This window comes from Numida meleagris, chromosome 11 (assembly GCF_002078875.1).
Source record: "Numida meleagris isolate 19003 breed g44 Domestic line chromosome 11, NumMel1.0, whole genome shotgun sequence".
Classification (NCBI taxonomy): Eukaryota; Metazoa; Chordata; class Aves; order Galliformes; family Numididae; genus Numida; species Numida meleagris.
Genome location: NC_034419.1, coordinates 10,605,328 through 10,629,729, shown reverse-complemented (window position 1 = coordinate 10,629,729; position 24,402 = coordinate 10,605,328). Strand labels below are relative to the sequence as shown.

Sequence of the window (24,402 nt, the reverse complement as noted above, 5' to 3'; positions counted from 1 at the left end):
ATTCTCAATGCCTTCTCCTTTAAAAAGTCTGTGTCCTACTCACATGGGCCATGGCATCTTAATCAGAATTCAGAGCTGATCCCCAAAGGGATCCACAATCAAAGTCTCAATCTGAGCTTACATCTAGCTACAGTAAGTGAGGTATGAGTTGACCAAATATGGCAGTTAGATTAAAACCTTTTTCTTTTCCCTCATTTTAAAAGGATCTTGGATCCATGAGATGATGTTTGAATAGCATCTAAGTCCTGTGTACAGATATCTGTGTGTAATGTGTAGTTGAGGAGTATGTCCAGAGAGGTTTTTTCTGTAGAAGCAATATATTTGATCAATCCATGTCCCTAATACTGGCATCATGGCAGGCCTAAGCCTTTCACAAGAGGATTTCTGACCTTTGTCCAAGAAGGATTAGAGGGAATCTGCTGCAATCATTTAACCTACAGTTTTAACTTTTTTGTATGAGGGTTTTCTAGATGTTTTGTGTCAGTGTGAACTCTGTGTTATGTGCAGTTATCTAGCAGGTTTGTTTTCCTTAGCAGCCATTTTGAGTAAGTCTTTATATTGCAAACTGCTCGTTATTCTATTTGCGGTGACAGAAACAGGTATCAGTACAGATAGTTTCATAACATCACCTTTGTAACATGGTTCTTTTTTAAGAGGTGAATGTCATTGCATAGTCCCAGTGACCTCTGAAGCCAATTTCGCAGTTTCAAACTGTCTCTGCAAAAGGAACACAACATCATTCGGATATAGAAAATAAGTGCCTGTGGGTACCTTTAACAGTCAGTCTTGCAAACAGCCATATGTTCCAGGTATTCACAGAAATTAATTGGGAAATTGCAGCATTTCATTTTTTTTCTTTAAATTTCAGGGACTCTGGGTGAAATAATTCCTGGTAATTGCTATGTTATGTTGTGTGTAGCTCACAGTGCTGAATGCAGGCCGTCGCTATTTGAAGGCGGAAGATCTGTCTGGAAAGGTGTTTGTTACTTCTGGTCTTGGAGGGATGAGTGGGGCTCAAGCTAAGGCTGCAGTCATTGCTGGGTGCGTGGGGATTATTGCAGAGGTAAGAACGGTACTCCTTTCCTTCTGTCTTCTCTTCTTCATGGGCTGAATTAGAGCTATCATTCTCCTAACCAGATAGACCTCTGTATCAATACTGCCAGGGCCAAACTCAAAAGATACTCTCTACCCAGATGTGCATATCTTTCCATTGCTGAGATTTCTCACTGCTATTCCACCCTCTAACCCACTGAGCAAGCAAATACTGTGGAAAATATGAACTGTTACTTCTCATAGTTGCTTCACTGATAATGCAGAATGAATCTGTTCAATGAGTGATGCCCAGTGCTTGAGCTAGAGGAAGAAAAATTTTGAGAACCAAACTCCAGTTACAGCAAACTGGAGTGGGAGTTTAACTTTCTTAGCCAAATTACTTTTTATAAAGAGAACTAGCTGGCAGGTCTCTGCTGTGGACGTGTTGCTTGCTGCAACCAGAAGGGTAAGAATATTGCCATCTGACCTGTAATAACTATAATTAAAATTCAAAACATAATGGGCTGGACTGCCCACATGGCATGCAGTAGATCTGCCCTGCTCTGGCTAGCTGAAGCCTTACTCATGAAAGTTTAGGATTTGAGCTGTTGTGCAATGATCATGCAAAAGTGTGAGCTGTTTGTTCTTTATTTTTGTTAGCACAACACGAGTTTTGCATGTATTTGAGATTTCATCAAGTATTCTCTGAAGACGAAATAAATTTATTCAATTTATCATTGAAAAGGTTCTTATTCAATAAATTTTTATTCAGACTTCTACTGTGTCATCGTGATATTTCAAATGCTAGAATACAAAAGGAGGGATTCTAGCGAATGCTATTCACAGCAGTCCTTTGTCCTTTTCATCTCCATGGCTGCAGATGATTTTGTTCAGGAGACTGAATATCGCCTGGTTTTTATCTTCTGTGAGATGATCCTTGTCGGAAATGAGTCTCAGGAGCACATGTGGATAGCTATATATATGTACAAATTATTTATTTAAGGAACTATTTATGCAAATAGCACTGATAAATTGTGCAAGAGATGTCATTTTGTCAGCCAGGGCTTCTGAAGCTCAGACAGAACGGATTAATGGTGCAAGTCTTTTACCTCTTCTGTTTGACATGAAGCAGATTGTAATTTCATGAAATAACTGTGTGGAGGGCCAGATGATCTTCTCTGAGCTGCACTGAGCTCTCTAGGGTTACACTGGAGGTGATATTAGCTCATCACGGTTGTGCAACTTTTAAAACTGAGATTGATTTATTTTTTATTGTGTATTTGAAAACATAGTTTGAGGGAAGCTAGCTTGCAAATCTGTGAAAGACTTGCCAAGACTGTCAGAGGTCTGAAATAAAATATTAACAAATTTAAATAAATTTGCTGGGTTATGCAGAGCTTTAAATGAACCCAAGTCCTGTAATTCATACAAAACATTTAATCTTTTTTCCCTGTGCTGATTTAAATAACTCCTGAAGTAGCTGTCCCCCTTGGCACCTGACTTCTTATTGAATAATTCTATTGGTAGTGACACTGCTATTACCATAATCTGGGGTTTTGGAAGGATAGTCTTTATTACTGATGTGGGAAGTGATGGAAGGTTTCTCATGCTAAGAATAATTGGGGAAGAAAAGGTTTCCTGGTGTTCAAGCAACTCCTGAATACAGAACTTATTTAATTTACATATAAATACTTTGTTAATGAGAAATAATGGAATGGAAGTGATGGGGGTGGATTATAGAGAAGTAAAAATGCGTTAATGAAATACTGTAGGATACTCAGGTTATGCATTCTTGGACACGCACCACTCAGTGTCTAAATCAGCTTCTACCACAGAAAATTGGCTTGAATTAATTTTGTCATTTGCTTTTAAGCCACTGATAGCTCATTATGAATGTCTTAATGATGTGTGAGTTTGGACACCGAATCAGTAATATGGAATCTGTGCCAAAGCTTTCACAATTTGTCTATTCATTTATATATTTATCCCGCTTGTCTCTTACGCATACACACAGAATGAATCCAGAAGTGTATTGATTTGGGATAGAGCTTGTTTGGAGATTCTAAGTCCAAAGTAAGAAGGGATTGAAGATGTAGTTTTGTTTTAATCCATTCCATTTTTCACAGAGGCATCCGCCAGCTGGGGCAAGAAAACACTTTCCTCTTTTTTCCATATTTGGTTGAGAATTTCAACCAGCTCGAAGAGCAAAAGTGAGGATCAGCTTCAGCAAACCATCGCTTCATCCTGGGCAGTCTAGCAGAAATGTCTGAGTTGATTTAAAATAACTACATATTTTTCTTAATCTTGCTTTTCATTTTTCAGTATAATTACAAAAAGTAACAAAAGTAACTTCAAATTTGATGTAAATATATTAACTCTTGTACAATTTTTATAAGAATTTTTTGTTTGTAATATACGCTTGGGGAGTGATGAATCAATTTTTTTCTTATTTCTCTCTTGAAGTAATAGCACGACTGATAAAAATCAGAGGTGGAAAATAAGAATTTGAGCAATTACTCTATCTTAAGGCCAATATAGGGCTGATTTACCAATTTGCTATTTTTCCCCAGGATAATTGAAAAATAAAGGTAAAAGCTCCTCATTGGGGAAAAATGAGGGTTTTAAGATCTCTGCTATGTGTCTTAGGTTGATGAAGCAGCGCTTATGAAGCGTTACAAGCAAGGATGGCTCATGGAAATCTCTAATAACTTGGACCATTGCATTGCTCGCCTCAGGTACGGCTTGTAACATTGTTCAGCTACTTTATTTCTTCTCCCTGCTCTTCACTTTACATCTGCGTGCCCTTTGCCATTTTAGTATGCACAGATGAGGGACTGAGGGACATCTCCTCTTATCCCACATCTGCTTTTGAATGTGAATCCATCCCTATTAGTGCCTACCAATGCTCGATACTTGCTGTTACTAATGCTTCACGTAGTTCATATTGTGTGTTAAATGTCTTCATGGTTTCATGAATATGCATATAACAATTCCATATAGTGTTATGCTTCAAGAATCAATCATTCTTTCTGGAATCGCTGATTAACAACTGCGTAAAGGTCAGAAGTTCTGTTGCCTAGCTGGGCAACAGAAACTTCTAGTTTTCTTTGCTATGTACGTATTGCAACATAGTGCATGATGTTGTTTTTTAACCAGTCTTTTAAAATCTATTCTAGAGATGCAAGGAAGAATAAAATTGCCCTCAGCTTGGGTTACCATGGGAATGTGGTAGACCTGTGGTAAGTAGTATATGTGGGTGATGGGTATATCACTGCTTTGGAACTAGCTTCCAGGCTTGGAAGGGAAGTGCCATTAAACACAGGGCTGAGTTCATGACTCTGGATATTTGGGAAAAACTTCATTGTCAAAAGAGGTATCTTCATCCTCATGTCACAGTTCCCAGTTGCTTCTCATGCATTATCTTTCCTTATGGAACAGTGAATTTCATAGGGAAAGAAATCACTGGGACTTGTGTTCGAATGTAGAAGGTGTTTATCCCTCTCCTAACCTTTCATTGATCAGTTAGCAAGAAAGCATCTCTGACTTCAGTGAAGAGTAGAAGTATTGAGGCATTGATTGTTTTTTATTCAATCAGATGATGGGTATAAATTCTAGCACTCTGAAGGCTTTATCCAATGCTAAACCTTGCTTTTACCCCATATACCAAGGGCTGACACTGACCAATACAACTAGTATTTGACTCATCTAATGGTGTTCCTCTGCAGGGAAATGTGAAGTATGAGTTGCACACAGATTTTTACGATATTTCCCACCTCCTGACTGCTAAAACAAGGCAGCTTGCCAAGGGCATACATTTATAAACAACTGCTTGGGATGGAAGAATCTCACCTGAAAGTGGAGCTTGAATGCGAAATGACAGCTTCTGTTCAAACCTTCTGTTCATTAACTTCCCTTCCCCCCAGGGAGAGGCTTGCATATGAGCTGGACACAACAGGAGAGCTGCTAGCTGATCTGGGGTCTGACCAAACTTCATGCCACAACCCGTTCAGTGGGGGATACTATCCAGTCCAGCTTGGCTTTGAGGAAGCAAAGCAGCTCCTGTCCACCAATCCGGGGAAGTTCCGAACCCTGGTACAAGAGAGGTAAAATGTCTTAGCGATGCATGTTTTTAACCTTTAAGTTTAGTTGCTCTGCAAGTGATTGCATCTTCTGTCTTTCTCACAAGACACTTCACTGAACTGTATTATGTACTGCCCTTCAGTAGAAGTCTGGGGTAGAGCTATTCTACCAATAACAGTAATAACTGCTATTTATAAAGCTGTTACTCAGAGTCGGACAGACATACCACTTACCCACCATTTTAGCAGTATAGACCACTATTAAAAGCAAAGGGAGAGCTGGGTTGTTTTGACCAAGGGAGAAGCCAGAACAGTGGTATGTGGCCACTTTCAATTTGTTCTGACTTTGCTTACTTTATCTCTGAACTCCTTAATGTATTTTTGCAGTTTTGTGTGGGCTGCCGTTATTTTATTCTTCAAAACTGGCTGCACTTCTTTGCTGAAAGATATGATCCCTTTCTGCTAGATATACAGTATCACAGCAATGGCTGTGAATCAGTTCAAGATTTGGGGATAACAGGTGCTACAGAGTTTGAAAGTATCTTAAGTATTTCATGGGTTTGTCTAAATTTATTTTTCTACACTCCACCTGCCTCCCTGGATTCCCTTGCTTTTAGTGATTTCATGATATTATTTTCCTTGATATTTAATCAATCTGAAGAATAACTGTTTCATTCTTTATTTCAGTCTGAGGAGACATGTGGCTGCTATTAACAGACTAACTGATAAGGGCATGTTTTTTTGGGATTATGGCAATGCTTTTCTCTTGGAAGCTCAAAGGGCTGGTGAGTAGATACTGGAAAAGTGGAAATGAAGACAATCTGGGATACATCTTCCTATCCCTATTCTTTGGTAGGATACAGTTGGCCACAGTGTTGTACAAACTCTTTAGTCCTTCCCATTCTCTCACTTACTGCTTCTTAACTCCTTTTATAGGTGCTGATGTTGAGAAAAAAGGAGCCAATAAAACAGAATTCAGATATCCTTCCTATGTTCAGCACATCATGGGGTACGTTGGATTGATCTTGCAATAAAGCACTCAAGTACTTTATGACTACTGGTGTTTAGAGGTATAGTACTAAGGAGATGCCATTTAGTGCAAATCTTGCAGTGTACTGTACATGATGAAAAGGAGGTAACGGTAGCAGTAGTAAACTTGATCTCACAAGGGCGATGTCAGAGTTACTTTTATTTTTTTTCCACTTTGGAGTTGTGCCGAATGAGTCTTAGGAAGATGTTATCTTCCTAATCTCAACTCCTTATCTTTTCTATTGGTTTCAGTAGAATTACTCCTCACACTTTCCTTTGAACAGGGAGAAGGAAGAACCAGACATAAAGGGACATGTGTGGTTAGTATGAGGGTCTAATAGCAGGGGTGTTTTTCTAATATTTTGTAGTGAAAGTCTTGATAACTTGGTGTAAAACTTTATCCTCTTTAGGATTAAAAAGTCATATGAAAACAGACAACAGATGTCTGAACAATGAGCTCAAACAATGCCAAATCAAAACTCTTCATTCCTTCACATGAATAGTTGCATTTTCTCTTGTTGTATCAGTTTTCCTTAAGCAGCTCTACTTGAGAGAATAGTCAAGTCATGGCCTCAAACTGTAACTCCATACAGCTTCACCTCTAGGTGCTAAAAATTAAGGGCTTGTCTCAAGTGGAGCTTAAATCCAAATCACTGGAGCCTGTGTCTACATTCAGCTTGAAACCTAGTTGAAACAGGACTCTCTTCTACCTGTCACCAACTGCGCTCCTCACCCAGGTTGTCTGTGCCCTCTCTGTAGAAAGAGCTGAGTTCAAGACATCTGTTGAAGGACTGGGCTGCAACACCTTTTGCCTCTGATTCATCTTGTCTAAATTATGTGAATAAAAGCTTGAATGTAGAGTAAGGCACCCACCAGATTTGCTGTCCACATTGCTTACGCACAATGTCTGGACTCGGGTGCTTGTTCAGAACTAGAATTGTCTGATAGTGTAGGTGCACTCAGAGTTAGCCTGGCTTAAGGAGGAAAAGACCAGACAACAGGAAAAGTACATCTTATGAAAAAAGAGAAATTGCAGTTCATCTGATGATGCACTTGTTTGATTGAACAGTCCAACATTCTGTCAAAACGCTTGACTGTACTGTTGTACTCCAGTCAATGACTATATGAAACATCGCTGTTTAATTAGTTAATGGCTCCTGATGCTTCTGTTCATTGAAAATGTTTGAAATTCTTCTGTCTCCAGCTAATGAAAGAAAAGCACTGCTAGCAGCCAGGATAAATAAAGAAAGAATTTCAACCATTTCTTAATGAAACATGCTGTCTTTGCAGGGACATTTTTTCCCTGGGATTTGGGCCATTCCGCTGGGTTTGTACCTCAGGTGACCCACAGGACCTTGCTACCACTGACTCAATTGCCATGTCTGTGCTGGAGGACTCCATTCATCGGGGAGGTAAGGCAACATCACATGCCCTCATTGCTGGGAGTGGTTTTGGAGAGAAAAGTGATCAGAACTGTGCAGCATGATGGCTTTTGGCTGAAACCATAGCAAGCAGTCTCTTGACTGTTCCAGGTGGGCAGGAGATGTCATTGTTCCCCAAATTCCTGTAAGGATTATAACCAGTAGGTAAGATAGAGAAACACCATCTAGAGAGGTTATTGATCCCAAAACTATCATTGTGATTTTGTCTGAGAGCATTTCTTTTTTTCATTATTTTCCTGTTTCACCTTGAAACTTTAAGGCAAACAGTACCTTTCATCAGGTCTCCATGAGTTTTATAAAGGAGTCAAATAGCTTTGCTGCTGTCTCTCAGAGGAATGAGGGATATGAATCTAGAGGTTTGTAAGAGGTTAGAAAGCAGATCAGTTGGAGGAGACCTGGATTTCATTGGGCCTGGTGCTCCATCCAGTGTCACTTACTTGTGATTACAACTTTGAGGTCCAAAGGTTTTTTATTTTTTAATAAAGTGACAACTGATTGGTTCTGCCAAAGAGTAGAATCTAGAATACATGTTGTGTATAATGTTCTACTATCAAGGAATTATACTATTTGATATCACTCAAAGTGAGCTGTTGCTGTTATCCCCAGTTTGAACAGGAATGGAGACAAAGCTAACTCTGTTAGCAAGCTGAATCCCAGTCTCCAAGATCACAGTGGGAAAGTTCTACTGCTTTCCCTGTCTTTGTCTGCTTTCACAGTAGTTGGGCATCAGAGTCAAAGTTTTAAGTGTCATCATCCTGCAGCTCTGAAGTTCTCTGCTCTTCAGTTTCCATATGGGGAGGTTTGTGCTCATGAAATCAGGGAAGGGATCAGAAAGAAATGGTTTACAAATCCAAATTGTATTATTGTGAGGAGAGCATGTTTTTATCTGGTAATTTATTTCTTCCTTTTTTTATATTGAGATATTTTCTACTTCTTTCATGAAAGACATCACTGATGTATAAATAAAAGAAGATTAAGTGTTTTTCTATTTGTTCTGGAATGGTTATTGTGAAGATGTACCACATTTGGATACATTTCTCATTTGAAATAATACTGCTATTATATTCCAATAACAAGGATGGACATCAACCTTAATACTTACTTGGAGGAGGTGAATTATTGATGGAGGGGATCTGACTGCAAGGTTGTCAGCTCCATCTGTTTTCTTAAACTTTAATTATTATCTTTAAGAAATAGCACTGGAGCTGGAGGTGTTCTAATGCTCTGACTCTGAAGTGTCTCCTCTGTTTTGTGGATGAAGTTTTCATGTTTTTAAGTCTGATCTCTTAGGTTAGTCAAAGGGAAGGTGAAATCCAGTACTGCAGTGTCTTCAAAAACTTGTAGCAGTTTCTGCCTTGTATTAAAATTGCCAGTCATCTATTCTCAAGACTGAACAGATACATGACCTTTGGATGGTTTGCATTGCAAGACTAGGAAATGAATCAGTTTCTATGTGTTCAGTGGTACATGGATGTTTATATAGATTTTAATGTAGAGCTGAGGAGAGAATTTTCATTGAAAAAATAAAAATATCTTAAATGAGAAAAGACACCTTGAAATTCCAACAGGTGAAAACAGGCTTAAGGGCAATGCTATTATTGGATTTCTTGCTGTATTTGGCAGGGTAATAGGAAGAGGAAAACAGGGCTTGGCCAGAAAGTAAACAGCCATTCATGGATTCATGTTCATAACTATTGTGCTTGCTGTCTTGCTCCCTGTGGGATCTGGGCTTGGACCAAATTCTAGGGTCTGGATATTTTCACATACATATGCATCTAAAATCTGAACCTGCATTTGAATTTCGTAAAAGGATTTGTTATGATGGTTGAAAGAAAACTCGAAAGAGCTGACGTCTATTGCATTCCAAGTCTAAACTTGTGACCCAGCCTCAAATCTGATGTTAACTATTCTTTTGGGGAGATGATTTCTTATGCTTCATCCTCACAGACTGAAAAAATCCTGTATGGTTTTATCTGCTTCCACTTCTCAGCTACCTGTGCTTTAAGTTAGCCTTTTCACAAGAGGTACAGCACTGATGATTGAAGTGCAACTCATATTTTCTACCTCTGTGGTAGTTTGAAGGCTGAGCTGTTAACTATACAAATCTCCCAAGAAGAAAAGGGAGGAGATGAATGCTGTTCCTCTGAATGCAGTATCTTCTAGTATCTTTCAAAGCCTAAATAAGTAGAGAAATGCCTGTGAAATACCAGAATTGACACAGTAGCCTGCCCGAGTTAGAAAGAGATTCCTGTCAGGGTGTGGGTCTGGGGACTGACAGCAGTTTAACAAATGGGACATATGGAGCTGAAGTTAAGCTCTTTCTAGAAGAAGCTTTAAGATTCTCAGCTGCAGGAAGGAAGACTAAATAGAAGGGAGGATTCTTCCCTTCCCCAGGGATAACAGATGATATCCAAGTTGGACTCCACCACAGTTTAGGACAGAGAATATAACTGTTCATTGGAGCTGGCTGTGGGAGGCAGACATGTTGTATGAGTATGTCCTTGCAGCTGGTTTGCTCCTCTGGTTTCCCTTCTAGGGATGTTCTATAGGATTAGCAGACGGATCTTTTCTACAAGTCAGTGCACTGTGAGGTATAAAAGGCAACAAGTATTCTCTGAGAGAGCTTATGGAAGTGGTAGAAAGGAACTCTGTTCACTCTTCAGTTTTCTAAACAAGCAGATATTTCATCTTTTCCTGTGAATCTAAGAGCTGGCATGCTAATCCTCGTTGCTGTGTTTAGAAACTCTCATTTGGAGCCAACCCTTAAAGCACTGACAGGTCCTTTTGGGATTGTTAAAACTCTGTGTGGAAGGCCTGACTCTGCAAGAATGAATGTATTTTGTATTTTCCTTTAATTACGTGTTTAGCCAGAATAGTTCTAGTCTTACTATAGATATTTGCTGTTATATTGCTTAATGGAAACACTTCTCAATCACCTGGGACAATTTCAAATTAGCAGTGTTCAGTTACCTGTGAAAGTCAAACTAGAGTAAGTCATTTGTACGTTGTAATTTGACCTGAAAACTGGTGAGAGATGGAAGTGGTAGGGAATATGCTAGCTTGGCACAGGTATAAATGAGAGGAGAGTGGTTGAAATTGCATACAGTTATCACCTCAGATAATATACATGCCTAAACAAGGTATAGAGTGGATTTATACACACAGTTGCTAATCCATTGTACATCTTTCTGTGCGGTTTGTGCTCCATAGTAATATGAGGCAACATAATTCAGCTTGTAGGATAAGTAACCTCAGATTTATCTTGGAATAAGAACGTTCACGTGGGCAATCCTTGGTATATATTACCAGCTGCTTCTGAGAATTTCTGATTGGTGGTCACATGAGTTATTTACTGCCTGATACATTGAACTACGGTACTGAATATCACAATTTGCTAAAGCTTCTAATTTAACAAAGGCTCAGAAAGGGTTTGGGCATTTAGTAGGCAGCAGGCCAGCTCACCAGCAATGAACAGTATGTGCAACCCATATTACAAGGTTCAGTTTAGTTTGCTAAAGATCTGAATGAGAGTTATTATTCCAGCTGCCTCCTGTGCAACATCTCGCACCTTCCTCTACATATATTTTATAAGTTACAGCATTGGCTGCAAAGAGGACTCTACGCAGCACTTCCTATATGCGTGCTTGTATCTGAGAGCAGGAATATAACTTGCTAGTGCTGTCAGATGAATTTAGTTTAATTTAGAGCATATTGCATTCATTTTCTAAGCCTGTTTCTTTCTTGCTTTCCCTTGCAAGTGAGCACATCTGTGAAGCAGCAGTACCATGACAACATCCGCTGGATTCGGGAAGCTGGGAGGCATGGCTTGGTAAGTGTGCAACCTCCCTCAGGACAGGTGACCACTCCTGATCCAGACAGTTCACGATGCTGGAATGAAAAGTAGGAATGGGTATGAATGAAAACATGACCAGTAAATGCAGCTGATAAGCATGTCTCTGCAGCAGGGCTTTATGGTGAGCTGAAATGGTTCTTTCCCTTCACACCCTCACCTGGAAATGTTCAAATAATACAACAAGATCTAGCCTTATATCTGGAGTGAAACAGGGCTGTATCCATCCTCTACCTCATCTGTAACTGCCTTTCAGCACCGTTCAAAGTGCCCTTTCTGGCATTCACTTGGCCCGACCTCATCAGACTTGCAGTTCCCAGCACCCTTTCCAAAACTGGTATATTGTGTTATCGGAAGCAGGATGGTGGTGAGACATCCTTTGTATTTCTTTAAGAGCAAGCTCTCACTATGAAGCTAACTGGTAACACTGAAGGGCTTAAACGTGCGCTCCTCATCTGGAAGCCAGACTGGTCTGTGGAGCAAAGGCTGAAGAGGAGGATAGCTGTGCAGGACAGATGTTCTCTGCCATTCTTTGTCTTCGCATTTCTCCTTCTTCCCAGCTCATCACCAGTTCCAAATGTCTGCCTCTCAGCTGTTGATAAGGGGTTTGTTGATAGTCTAGCAACCAGGTTGATTTAAAAAGTGGGATTTATTGGACAGTAGCAGCTGATTACAGGAATACATCTTGCAGATTGTGTGAGCAGAGATAAAACTCTGTTCAAAGAGTGGCCTTAATTTCTATTTTCTGGAAGCTGGAAGTTGATGAACAAATAATCTGTATTTTCTCCTACAGAAGGGGACAATCCTCTGACTACGTTTATCTGGGGCCTGAAGATAAGCCGGTTGCACAGAGAACCTTATCACTATGGCTTTTCTTATTTTGTAGGTTGTTGGATCTCAAGCTAGAATCTTATATTCCGATCAGAGGGGTCGTGTGTCTATAGCCATAGCTATTAATCGAGCGATTGCCGAAGGAAGGATTAAGGTTTGCCTTTCTCCTTTTGATATGGTCTGGTAATTGTGTTCCCTATCTGATACTAGGGCGGCAGGTGGGAAAGGAGAAAGCTTCAACCAATAAGAGCAGAAATGCCTGGCATTTACATGGATTCAGTATTCTGTTAGCATGTTCAGTTCTCTGTCAATAATCAGTATTGTGTTGTGTAACAGAACGGACAAGTCTAGGAACTGAAATATGTTACCTTTATTTCACATTGGGAATTTGCCTTGTTTTGTATTTTAGCATCTACAGGTACTACATAAGCTGTGATTCTGTAGCATGCAGGGGGAAAAATGAATTAGGACAAACATTCAGTGGTTAGAAAAGGGGATTTTAGCAACAGCTGAATTGCTGTGTTAGTTCGCAACATTCAGATTAGTCAGTAACCTCACATTTGTTGATTTGATTCAAATTCCTGTTTCTTTTTCCGGATGGTGAAACTTTTATGAAATTATGATCTCTGCTCATAGGCTTCATCAGTGCCCTGCTGTTTCATGACTGTGTATACAGCAGTGTCAGATCTAGGCATGTCCACTTTTTCATTTCCATCTCTTTTACATCTAAGCTACAATAATTACCCTTTTAAAAGAGGCAAATTCAAGTCAAATTTAGAATAGATTCCATCAAGGAAAGGTCTATGTTTTTGTTACTCAAATAATGTTTGTTAAAGTGTTTCAAATGTTGAGCTGTTGACCTTATCAGGATTCAAAATGAACGTCACTGCAAGCTGATCTTAAAAAGTAAACCTGACCAGACAGAGAACCCCCTTGGAGCTATGGCTGACAAGGTCAAAATCCCAGGCCCTTCAGATTTTTATACTTCCTTGTTTCTTCAAATCTCCATTCCCCCTCTTGGAAGCTGGGTGCTCATATCTAGTTTCAGTTATTTTCTAATCCAATGCCAGCATAAGACAGAGCCAGCAATTCCAGACCACACCATGCCAAGAGTGAATTACTCTTATAGAAACCCTGTGCATGGCGAAGGGTAATGAAACCCTGCAAACTGATCTAGATTATGCTGTCAGTTAAATTCCAGACTAAGAATGGGCTTATTTGATTGTATTTGAACACTAATTCTCATTGCTGCCTTATTTCTAGTCTTGAAGTCTTCCAAAAGAATGAAAAAAAACCAAAACCATTTACTATTTGTTTCCTGTTGCTTGGAGAAGAACTATTTTTGAATGGGTTCTTGTGCACTGAAATTTCTTTGCAATTTCAGCAAAGAAATGTTTCAGGTGAAACAGCCACACCGCTTCTCTCCTTCACCTTGTCCTTTTCAGAATGTCATTTACATAAAAACTAACTCTTGTTCTCATTTATGAAATGATGATGGCTGTCATGAATGGCATGTCAACGTTCCTTTGCTAATAAATGGATAGCAGGGAGAGCAGGAGTATAGGGGATTTAGGAGATGGGACAAAGATGCGATTTGTAATGACTTAAGGTAGAAGCAAACTCAGCAAAAGATGACCCACGGTAGCACTGACAGCCCATGAAAGACTCCATTTGCTTGCCCTTGGCTTTTGCAGGCTCCAGTTGTCCTCAGCCGAGATCACCACGACGTGAGTGGGACTGACAGTCCCTACAGAGAAACATCAAACATTTATGATGGATCAGCCTTCTGTGCAGGTCAGCAGAGCACCTGAGACTTGTATTACAGGCAGAAAAGGAAATTGCTTTGAGAGATATATATTCAATGTTTTAAAATGTCTTTGTTCAACCCTTTAATCCCAGTTAATCAGACTTTCTGTGAACTTGACATAGTAGCTGTCAAGTAATACAGAAATGAATATGGAGCTAGTTAAATAGGAGGGGCTCAGAACAGTGCTGAAAACTCAATGAAGATGTACCAGATTTACCTGAATCTGCACCTTGTGCTTGATTTTCATTTTGCACCTCCATCTTTAAAAGAAGTGATCTGAGCAGAGTTACAGCAGGACTTCTTTAAGATACACAAAATCAAAATCAGATCTCAGATAGCATTTTGCTTAAAGCAAAAAGAATTGCAGGTTCTGTTCATTCATTGCTCAAGGATTCAGGACAAGTCTGGAGTTTCTGAAAGGAACTTTTCCAGTCATACAGGAACGCATTTTGGTAGTAAAAGCGCAAGAATGAAGTCAGGAGTTCTGGATTAGATTCCATTCTTTGTTGCTCACTCACAGTGTGACTGTGGGCAAAGTATGTACATTCTCTATTCAGAATGAGCTAACCAGAATCTGCTTTTAAGAAATGGTGAAATGGTGCCTTAGGAAAAATAAACCCGACAGATGTCAGATTACAGATGTGAAACATGAGTGAAGCACTAAACATTTCTTAACCTAAGTCTCAATTTTCCATCCATAAAGTGGAAATTATGGTAATAACTTTAGCCCAGTAGTGTTTTCACCTGCCGTGAACTGGCAGTCACTAAATGACTCAAGACAGGTGAATAGTTCCCTGCTATCTTAAATGGACTGCCTGATGAAATGAGGCTTTTAGCAGTGCCTATCAGTCTCACTTCAACATTGTTTTGAGAATATTGGCTATTTCCAATGTGCCAGATGGACAGAGGCCTGAAATAATGTTTGTTTCTGCCAAGCTGCACGGAGAACAGCAATCCAAATGGATGCCTCCACCAAAGAGCTTAACCATGTAATAAACACCAGGCAATGCCCTCAGGAGAGGGCAACAGAAACAAGGCCTGTTAAACCCAATTGCTTGCTTTGCTATCTGTTTTTCTCTGAATTTTCTGAATTACATGAACTATCTGCCTTCTACAAGGGTTCTTCCAAATGCTGCTGACCACTGATTCCACTGGTCTTTGAAACTAAGCCTAACTGTTTTACCCAGTGAGCCTCTGGAGGTAATTAAAGAACACCTTACATCTCAGGCCTTCCTCTTTCTTCACTCTCTCCCTTCCTGCTGTTTTAACACCACATTTGAGTTGTGTCAGTTGAAATTGGCTCCTCTCTGGCACAGAAGAATTTTCAAGTCTTTTCCTGTATAAGTTTGTTTTGCAATAAGTAACTCTGTCTGATCCTTGTCAAACACGAGCCCCCCCTGCTCTGCAAAGTGTATTTCAGCACAGACATTTGCACAGTTAGTGACCTTTATCAAAGCCAAGGAGCATGATGTTATTACATTATCCCACTTGCCACGCTCCTTTTCCAGCCTCCATTCTTATCTTGTGGATGAGGAAGAAAACTATATATTTTAAGAATATAGGGAATTGAATATCTCCCATTCCCTCCTGACAGCACTGTAATTATGATAATTGGGTTATTAAAGTGACATAATGCCAGAGAGAAGATGCCATAATGGGGCTTTTGACAGGGTTTACCATAGAATAGTGCTCAAGTAAACTCATTTCTCCATCAAATACATACCAACTGTGGGTCTGCAAATGTGACTGATGCGAGCATTGTGGTAGCGTATTTTTTGCTATTAAAAGCAACTGCATAATCTATTGCTTCTGAATTAAATCTAGATAAATGTCTTCAGTAAATTTTACATTGCTGTCCTCTGTGTGTACCTCTTTTGGGGTACATCCTTCACCACAAATTGTGGTGAATATATGAAACTAGTGAATGTATCAGTAGAAATAATGCATTTGACAAATTACAGTTGTCCTCTGAATTACTTTTCTTCATTTTTAAAACAAAGAAATATCCTGTGTGATTTCAGTTGTTCCAAGGTCCAGGGCAAAATTCTCTGCGGCCAGAGAACACTGCCATCACACTGCCACAGTGGAGGTGGCAGTGGAAGGAAGTGAGCAGCCAAGAGAAAACAAATGCATCATGACAGAGCCATGGTAACATCTTTCCTCTCCTCCTAGACATGGCGGTACAAAATTTCGTAGGAGATGCGTTCAGAGGAGCAACCTGGGTTGCCTTGCACAACGGTGGTGGAGTTGGTTGGTGAGAACTTGCTTGTGTTTCTAAAGCTGGATTCTGAATCCAGTTTTCACTGCTGGGGGAGGGCAAGAGACAGGAGGGGAACTATAGCATTGTTCTGTGCCACTGCTGTAGTGTGGTACTATGAACATGAGAAGGGTGGGTTTGGAGACCAGGGCTGAAAGGATGCTTTATAAGGTGAAGTGTAGTTCTGTATGAGGCTCTTTTAATTCATTTCCATATGTCAAAAAAAGTGTTTTGGATATTGGCCACAGCACAGTTTGGATAACTTAATTTGCCAAACAAGGACAGTCTGCTGTGGCTTTCTTGAACAGATTCCACTTCCAAAGTTGTCTTCACACATGCACAGTCAGAGTGTTAGTGGATGGATTATGTTTAGGTTTCCCCTTAAGCTATATTTAAATCTGTGACCTTAGGACCCCAATATAAATGCCCATGTGCTAAAGTGCAACGAGGGGTTATTGATACAAAACAGCTCGGGTGCCAGCGAAGCCCCAGCTTTCTTTCTCCCCATGCTTGTGCTTGGCAGCACAAAAGGCTGCAACCATGTCTTCATTTTTTTGGTGTAGCCGAAGAGGGACAACCCTCTTTAAAATACTGTAGTGATCCCTCTCACTTCACTGTTTCATCCAGTTCTGGAATGTGCCAACAGCAGCAAACTAAAGAACTTGTTGCAGATGTTATCCCCAGAGACATTTGATGATAATTATTCCTCATCCAGATGAGCTGGAGCTAGAAAAATAACCCTTCAGCTCAGATGGAAAGTTCCCTCCCCTGCGCTCTAACTCCTTTGATTTTTTTCAGTGGAGTAACTACTGAATGGAAGGTATGCGAGAGCAAAACTGAACAATGGGATAAGAAAACTTTGAGGGCTTATACACATGCAGTGAAAAATATGACTTTACTGATGTCAGTAATAAAAACCACAGTAATCAGTATTTTATTCACAACTTCCTAATTCTGAATGGGAAATACATTCCAGGATATCTGCTTACTCTGATCATCTCAGTCACAGACTTGGGATAGTAGTGGACTAGATCTTTCTGAATGGCTTTAGCTGAACTTAACCTTTTAAAATATCTGCTTCTAGAATACAAGTGAAGAAAAGCAATTGCCAATGACTGTTGTGCAAAATATTTTGATTATTTTTATGGTGATTATTGTAATTACTGGCACTGATGAAGTAATTGCTTATGCCACAAATGTTCTTCTGTGCACTGATGATGCTCTGTCAAAATCTGAAGGATGCAAATGATCTTATTCCCTGTCTCTGGCCTCTGCAAAGCCAATCCCTTCTGCAATTTCTACCCCTCTGAGCAACTCAGGCTGGCTGAATGGTGAGACTGCCCTGACTCCTAGCTCCTTATACTGCATTGCTGGAAAGAAGTCATCCCTGAAGGCAGAGCAAAGGTGCTGTCATCTATGTAATGAATTGGAAAATTAGCATGTGGCTATTCCCTGAAATCAAAATATCCATGGAAAAGCAGTGTTTGATTATCCTCTCAACCACCTCCTGTGGCTGCTTAGGGTTGTCACTGCAGAACAGTATCTGCTCACCTTGTTCTCAAGAGTGGTCATAGCCTGTGTGATTAAATCACTGTGCTTCGGTGAGGAATGCAGAGCCTGAATTAGGCCTGTCTCTGCACGAGCTTTAACAAGCCACCGTGCTGGGACTCAGATGTGGTAACTATGTCATGTCATGAGATGCTGCGGCCTGCAGAGCCCTGAAAGCCGTGCAGGACAGGTGGTTCTGCTCAGGTTAACTAATCCTGGCACCACCTTGGCCAGTTAAACCTGCACCCCTTTGCCTTCTAAGGAGGAAAAGAGGAGTAATTTGATGGTGAGAGAAGCAGCAAAACCATCCTCTAACCATTACAAATGACTTTCCTTGCTGCAAAGATGGATGCTTTTAGGTTTTTAGGTTGGATTTGCCTTCTCTAGAGAGGTAAAAATACAGCTGACTTTGCCATGAAGAAATTTCCACATGCATGGTAAAATCTGTTTCTCAGCTGATCTGGAGGTGTGAAAGTGCATATCGAAGCTTATACCTGCATGTGGATATATCTATACACTCAAACGTGCTTATAAGAAGGAAATCAAGTTGTCATTGGACAACTTCTGTTTAGGGAGATCAGAACTAGCAATTGTGCTGTGTCTGGCTCCTAGTCCTCTCTGCAGAGGCTGGGCTTGTCTGGAGCTGCTGACAGATCTGCTATTTCTTCTGTACAAGACCAGAGGAATGTATTTTACCTGCTTGGAAATTCTGTGCTATAGCCTTGTGGGGCAAAGAAAAAAGCAGGATTAATATTCATTTAGCTGGAATCTGCATCATGTGCTGTTTGAGAGACTTAAGATTAACAGTCTTGACTATGATTACTGCAAGTGAATGTTATTCATTTCTTGCTGCCTGTTTTTTTTTTTTGAATAAATATTAGCACGAGGCCTGAGTAACCTGTAGTAACAAGAAGGCAGAAGTAATTTAAGGACTGAATTGTGCTGTTGACGGTGTGACATCTTGTTTGTGAGAGAGGCCTTGTTTTCTTTGATCACCTTGGAAGGAGACATCTGGAAATTATAGGAGGTAGCTTAGGTCAAAATGCCACATGTTTCTTTAATTACCTGAAAATGTGACCCAATGCTAACGAAGGCAGAGAACTCCCCTTTAAAAGTGAGAGGTTTTGCTAGAGAATCCATTCTACCAAACATTGGCGTTCAGTTTGAGTGACTTTTAGACAGTAGGACAGATTCTGATACGTGATTCTGGTTTATGCTGTTGTAACTCCATGGACATTGATGGAGAGACTCGGAATTTATGGAGTGCAACTGAGATCAGACACTCACTGTTCATGCCTGAGCTTCAAAGGATGCTCTTTGGGATGCTGCACACAGAAGGGATCTCTTCCACTGAAAGGACATCATCTGCCATGTGGAAAGCCTTTATAAAGCATCACTCTGCAGGCCTCTTGCTCTCTGATACCATCAGTGGGCTGCCCTGAGGTGTGATCGTACTGTGATCCCGATTGCATTGCAATGACATCACTGATTCTAAAAGCAGAAACTGCAGGAAGTGCAAATGTTTGGATGCTTGTTTTCATCCCCAAATGAGACTAAGAGCAGAATTAAAGATTTCTTACAATAAGAGCTGTTCATGTCACTGTTGGTTGTCGATTGAAAGAATCATTTTGAGTGTCAGAGCTTACAATATTCAAACATTTCAACTGAAAATATGACTGAAATTGTCCTGCTAAAGAAGGAAACTGATTCATCTGACATTCTGCTGTGAGAACTGTCAGTTACAAGAAAGCTGTGTTTTTCAACAGAAAATGTTTGTAATAGCAGTCTATCTTATAATAGCAAAGTGGAAGGAATTACAAGAAAGGCACGGTGACCGTGAGAGCTGGAGCTCAAAGTTCTTTGCTCAGCTGCATGGTGAAGTCCTACTTATCGCATAGGCAGTGTGTATAACAAGTGGAAGGGATTTAGCATCACATAAGTACGCTATATTACAATGAAATGGGGAGAATGTGAGTTCTAGGTTCAGGAAACAGATCTCAAGTGGGTGAGGCTCCAGTGCAGTATTGTTTTCCCATTTCCTGAGAAGCTGAAGTTAGTGTGGGAAAACAGACAGTAAGAAATGATTCTTGTCTGGATTGGAGAACACCTAAGTCTGTCTGACTCATAGGTATGTCTTATGTTATTTGGAGTAAATTTTGTGGATGTATTCATTATATTAACTACAAAATACAGAGGGCAAAATCCTGCCTCCAGGACCTCCATTAGTCTCTCCTGCCACATGTTGCTGTAGGTAAGATATGCCGCATCTCATACATTGCTGATGCTGAGTTATAATGCCAGAAGTCTCTTACAGATTTATAGCAACCGATAATTTTTCAACCGAATTCAGCATATGGAACCAAACAGGAACTTAAGCAGACCAGATTTTGAAGTGAGACAAGGTGTTTTTCTCTGTGTTTCCCCTGTCCTTCTAAAACCAGGCTGGTGTTTCTCCCATGTATAGTTGGTCAGTTTGTAGTGTATTTCTGTTCTTCTACCACTGAATCTGCTTCCTGAAATGTTGGCACTCCGGTCTCTAAACACCTATGTATCTCATACAGGAATGAATGTTTTTGAAACGATCAAGGCAGATGTGCATGAAGTGGTGCTTAACAATTTTTTTGTCCTGAGAAAATAGATTCATCTGTTTGCTTCAGTAAGCACACAGTCCTCCTCACAATCCTTTGAATGTGGCAGGCTCCAGTGTAGGAAACAGAGCTTCACCTTCAAACTACCGAGATAAGTAACTCTCTAGTCCATCAGGAGTATTTTTTGTATGAGAGGTTGCTGTTAGTGCCTTATTCGGCACCATTTCTACAGTATTTTCACCCTTCTTCCAGTGCTGCTGATCACATCCAGTGTTCTGGGGGATGGATTTGAGTTCCTTTGATTTGAATTCTCCTACATTTCTGTTGTTTTAGGGGTGAGGTGATCAATGGGGGATTTGGCCTGGTTTTGGATGGGTCCACAGAGGCCGAAGAACGAGCCAAGATGATGCTCAGCTGGGATGTTTCCAATGGAGTAAGCAAAACTCATTATATACCTCCACTTCAGTATCTCCCTAACTTCTAGATCTAGGTGTGTTTAGAGGAGGAGGAATAGTCTGAACATATTCCCTGTCTCAGATCTGAAATATCTTTGCTAAACTATCAAGGAAGAAGGAGGAGGACAATGATATTAATTTGTAGATTAGAGTAATGAAGACAAACCCTTAGCAAGCACTGTGTATCACAGACAGCCTTTAAAAAACCCAATACATCTTTCGCTGCTCTAATTTATAGCAAGCAAAAGCCCCACTGCTCCACATATGTGTTTAAAAAGGACAGTATGGGAACACTACCCACATTATATGGGTAAAAGAAACTGTAGTGCACCCTTGAAATATACTGCCAGGAATAATCAGAGGTGAGTGGTAGTGAAATTGACTTGCTGATTTGAAAGGTCATTTGTAGCTGTTACTGCTATGATCCTGAGAAGGAAGTATTAGCCTTACATTAATCAAATGCTTAAATATTTTACTAAGTTGCAACTTAGGGATTTTTTTGCTTGAACACTTTTGTGTCTGAATCTTTCAGACACTGATATGTAATTCATAATGCAGATAACTTTAAGGCACTGAATACAAGGAAGTACTTGCTTCCTTTATGCCAGTTCCTGGTGCTTTTCTTCATTTGGCAAACTTTTCTTGTTCCCAGGCCAAAATGCAGAAGGGCTTACAGTTCCTTGTCTGTGGAGCTTCACTCATATGCTGGCAGAGAATTTGGTTTCTTGATTACATATTTTGAAAATGCACTGAGTGAAATTTACCCTTTTAAATATTTATCCTACTAAAAAAGCATCAATTGTTTAAATCAAACCATTATCTAAAGCAACTGCTAGTTGTACAGAACTGGGATGGAGTACAGTGTTTCATAGAGAGGGAATTCTGCGAAGTTTATAAACCTGGCTCTACCAATGTAATCAGCCCAACACTGCAATTCTGCATGAAAATGTACCAAGTCCATCCAAACACTACTTACAGCAATAAAGTAGCCCTTAAAGAAGATAATTACAAAATCAATAAGGAAACTAGAAACTGGCAGAGAGTTGAAAAATTTATTGTGATGAAATTGGGTGCCAGTGTTTGCACACATCACGTAAAATGGGATGTGGCAAGAAAAATGTGCCATTTTTACACTCATTGACTTTCTGGTCTGGCAGGTTGCGAGACGCTGCTGGTCAGGTAATGACTACGCACATGAAACCATCTGCCAAGCAATGAAGGACAATACTGCACTGAAGGTGACTCTTCCTCAAAAAGTGGTGGATGAGAACATCTTAGAACAAGCCCTGAAAAGTTAGTGGTATTCCAAGTGCAATGTTGCCCTGGCAGAAACGTATGATAAAACGTGCAAATGATAAAAGCCTTGCAATTGTCTCTGCCACGTGAGTTTTTTCCTTTTAACTCTTTAATAGGGCAGACCTGTATCTGTCTGTGAGAGGTCCACTGATGTTAGGATCAGCCTTTTCACTGATAAGGAACTGAAGTTTTGTCCCTTGAAATAAAATATATATGTATATATACCTAGCTGTCTAGATGCAACTGAGAGAAATGTCTTGTTTTGCACTTCAACCTCCCATTATATCTGTGTTAACAGTAACTCACTGATGCATTCTGTGGTAGGCAGGGGGCTTACTCACGGAGGCCTCCTCTGGCTGCTGCAGGTGAGGAGTGATGAGCCATAGTCTTTGGACTGTGGGATCTCAAGAAACCAAATAACATTAAGACTCTGTGGCATTTTGGTACTCAACAAGTGTGTACTTGCTGCACACATGCATTGCTTCTGGTGCCAGTTAAAGAAAAGAGTAAACCTTGTGTGTTATTTTTCATTCAGAAATCAGTTCTTTACTCTGTTCACGTACCGTGTACGTCTCCAGATGAACAGTGAGAGGCTGGCATCTGCTTGCAACCGAACCTTCTGTGAAGTGCATTTTGCAGTTCACCAGAATTGCTTTATACTGTAGAAAAAAGCACACATTGACAAGTTACACGACTGAGACGTGAGTAGTTGATAGCCAGATTTGACAGCCTTTGCTTTAACATATGTTAGGCATTACCTATTAATAATCACACTGGGTTGGCATCTTGGCAGCTGTATCATATACAACCACTCTAGTTTTTGTCGGCCAAAAGAACTGGGGCACTGTTTGTCATAGAAAATATAATGGCTTTCTGTACTGAGGAGTGTATTATGGAGCCACTCCATAGTCATCTTAATTCTGAGTTGAGAATCTACCACAGAAAATGTTGAAGAAATATTTATTATGGATTCTTCACCTTTGTGTTATTTAGCACAGGGATAACAGTAACCTGTCACCCCATGCTGGGATGACACAGCTTGTGATTTCCCGCACACAGAAGCCATAGGCCAGGGCAAAAACTCTCTGAGCTCTGCTGAGCCTCCTTGTTTTTCTGCTCTGTTTGCAGAGAAACTGAGTTTATGAATGGACAATTGTTCTGCCTCACTCTGTAGGGACACTGATGTCATTTCTAGGCAGATGACCTCACTGCTGGAAAAACTCAATACAGGCAGAGCAGTCTCCTTCAAACCATACATCTGCAGTAACTGTATCAGACCAGACAGTAGATAACAGAGGAGGTGAATTTCTGTAGTGAGGTTCGAAGCTTGCCACGGGTTGATTTGACATCCTCCCATCAGGGATGCACCTCTAGGTTGAGCACTGAAGGCCTGGGCACACCTTTCTTTTCATAGATCAATTAAGGTTGGAAAGACCCCCCACCGTGCCCATAACCACATCTCTCAGTGCCACATCGCCACAGCCTATGAACGCCTCCAGGGATGGTGACTCCACCGCTCCCTGGGCAGCCTGTGCCAGTGCCTCACCACTCTTTCTGGGAAGCAATTCTTGCTAATATCCAACCTGAACCTCCCCTGGCACAACTTAAGGCCATTTTCATACGAACGAGAAGTGAAGGAAGGCTGCTCAAAGGCACTGCACACGCCTCTGCAGTGAGACCAGGCGGGCCAGCAGCAGCCATGAGCAGGGCTGACCCAGGCCCTGTGACAAGTAAGGGGGATTTCAGGGGAGGCTGAGCTCCAGCACCGAGACTCAGACTGCACAGGTAGCTCTGAAGCTGCAGAGAGGAGCTGTGTGTGTACGCACAGCTGTACTGCAGGAACCACCAGCACCCCGCAGCCACCTGCGGCCGGACAGCAGCTGCCTTGCCTGCTGTCAGAGATTTGATGCAAAATAGCTCTGGGGGAATAATATGCCCGCTGAAAGGATCACAGCACCATCTGCTGGGACTGCTCGAAGGTCCCACAGCTGCTGGAGCCTTATTTCCCCCACAAGCACAGGGTAGTTTTTCCTTCTGCTTAAGACTGGAGAGCCAGAAGAGAGCTGAAAACGAGAATGAAAATTAGAAAAATAAAACAACCAAGCACCCAAGTACCTTTCTGTGCTTTAGCTGGACCTGTAGGGCTTTTATTTTGCCTGATTTCAACCAACACGGCTATCAGAGCACG

The 24,402-nt window shown here is 40.7% G+C and overlaps 1 protein-coding gene across 2 annotated transcripts in view; it reads left to right on the top strand.

Moving 5' to 3' along the window:
• UROC1 (urocanate hydratase 1) overlaps positions 1–22,438 on the top strand; it is a 75,666-nt gene extending 53,228 nt beyond the window's left edge. For both annotated transcript variants that reach the window (XM_021409505.1, XM_021409503.1), the window contains 13 exons: positions 920–1,063; positions 3,679–3,767; positions 4,209–4,271; positions 4,956–5,135; positions 5,799–5,896; positions 6,048–6,120; positions 7,431–7,552; positions 11,341–11,411; positions 12,319–12,417; positions 13,958–14,057; positions 16,243–16,324; positions 20,797–20,896; positions 22,076–22,438. In XM_021409505.1, coding sequence (XP_021265180.1) covers positions 920–1,063; positions 3,679–3,767; positions 4,209–4,271; positions 4,956–5,135; positions 5,799–5,896; positions 6,048–6,120; positions 7,431–7,552; positions 11,341–11,411; positions 12,319–12,417; positions 13,958–14,057; positions 16,243–16,324; positions 20,797–20,896; positions 22,076–22,216 — 1,362 coding nt within the window. In that variant the 3' untranslated portion in view covers positions 22,217–22,438. The remainder of the gene's footprint in view (positions 1–919; positions 1,064–3,678; positions 3,768–4,208; positions 4,272–4,955; positions 5,136–5,798; positions 5,897–6,047; positions 6,121–7,430; positions 7,553–11,340; positions 11,412–12,318; positions 12,418–13,957; positions 14,058–16,242; positions 16,325–20,796; positions 20,897–22,075) is intronic.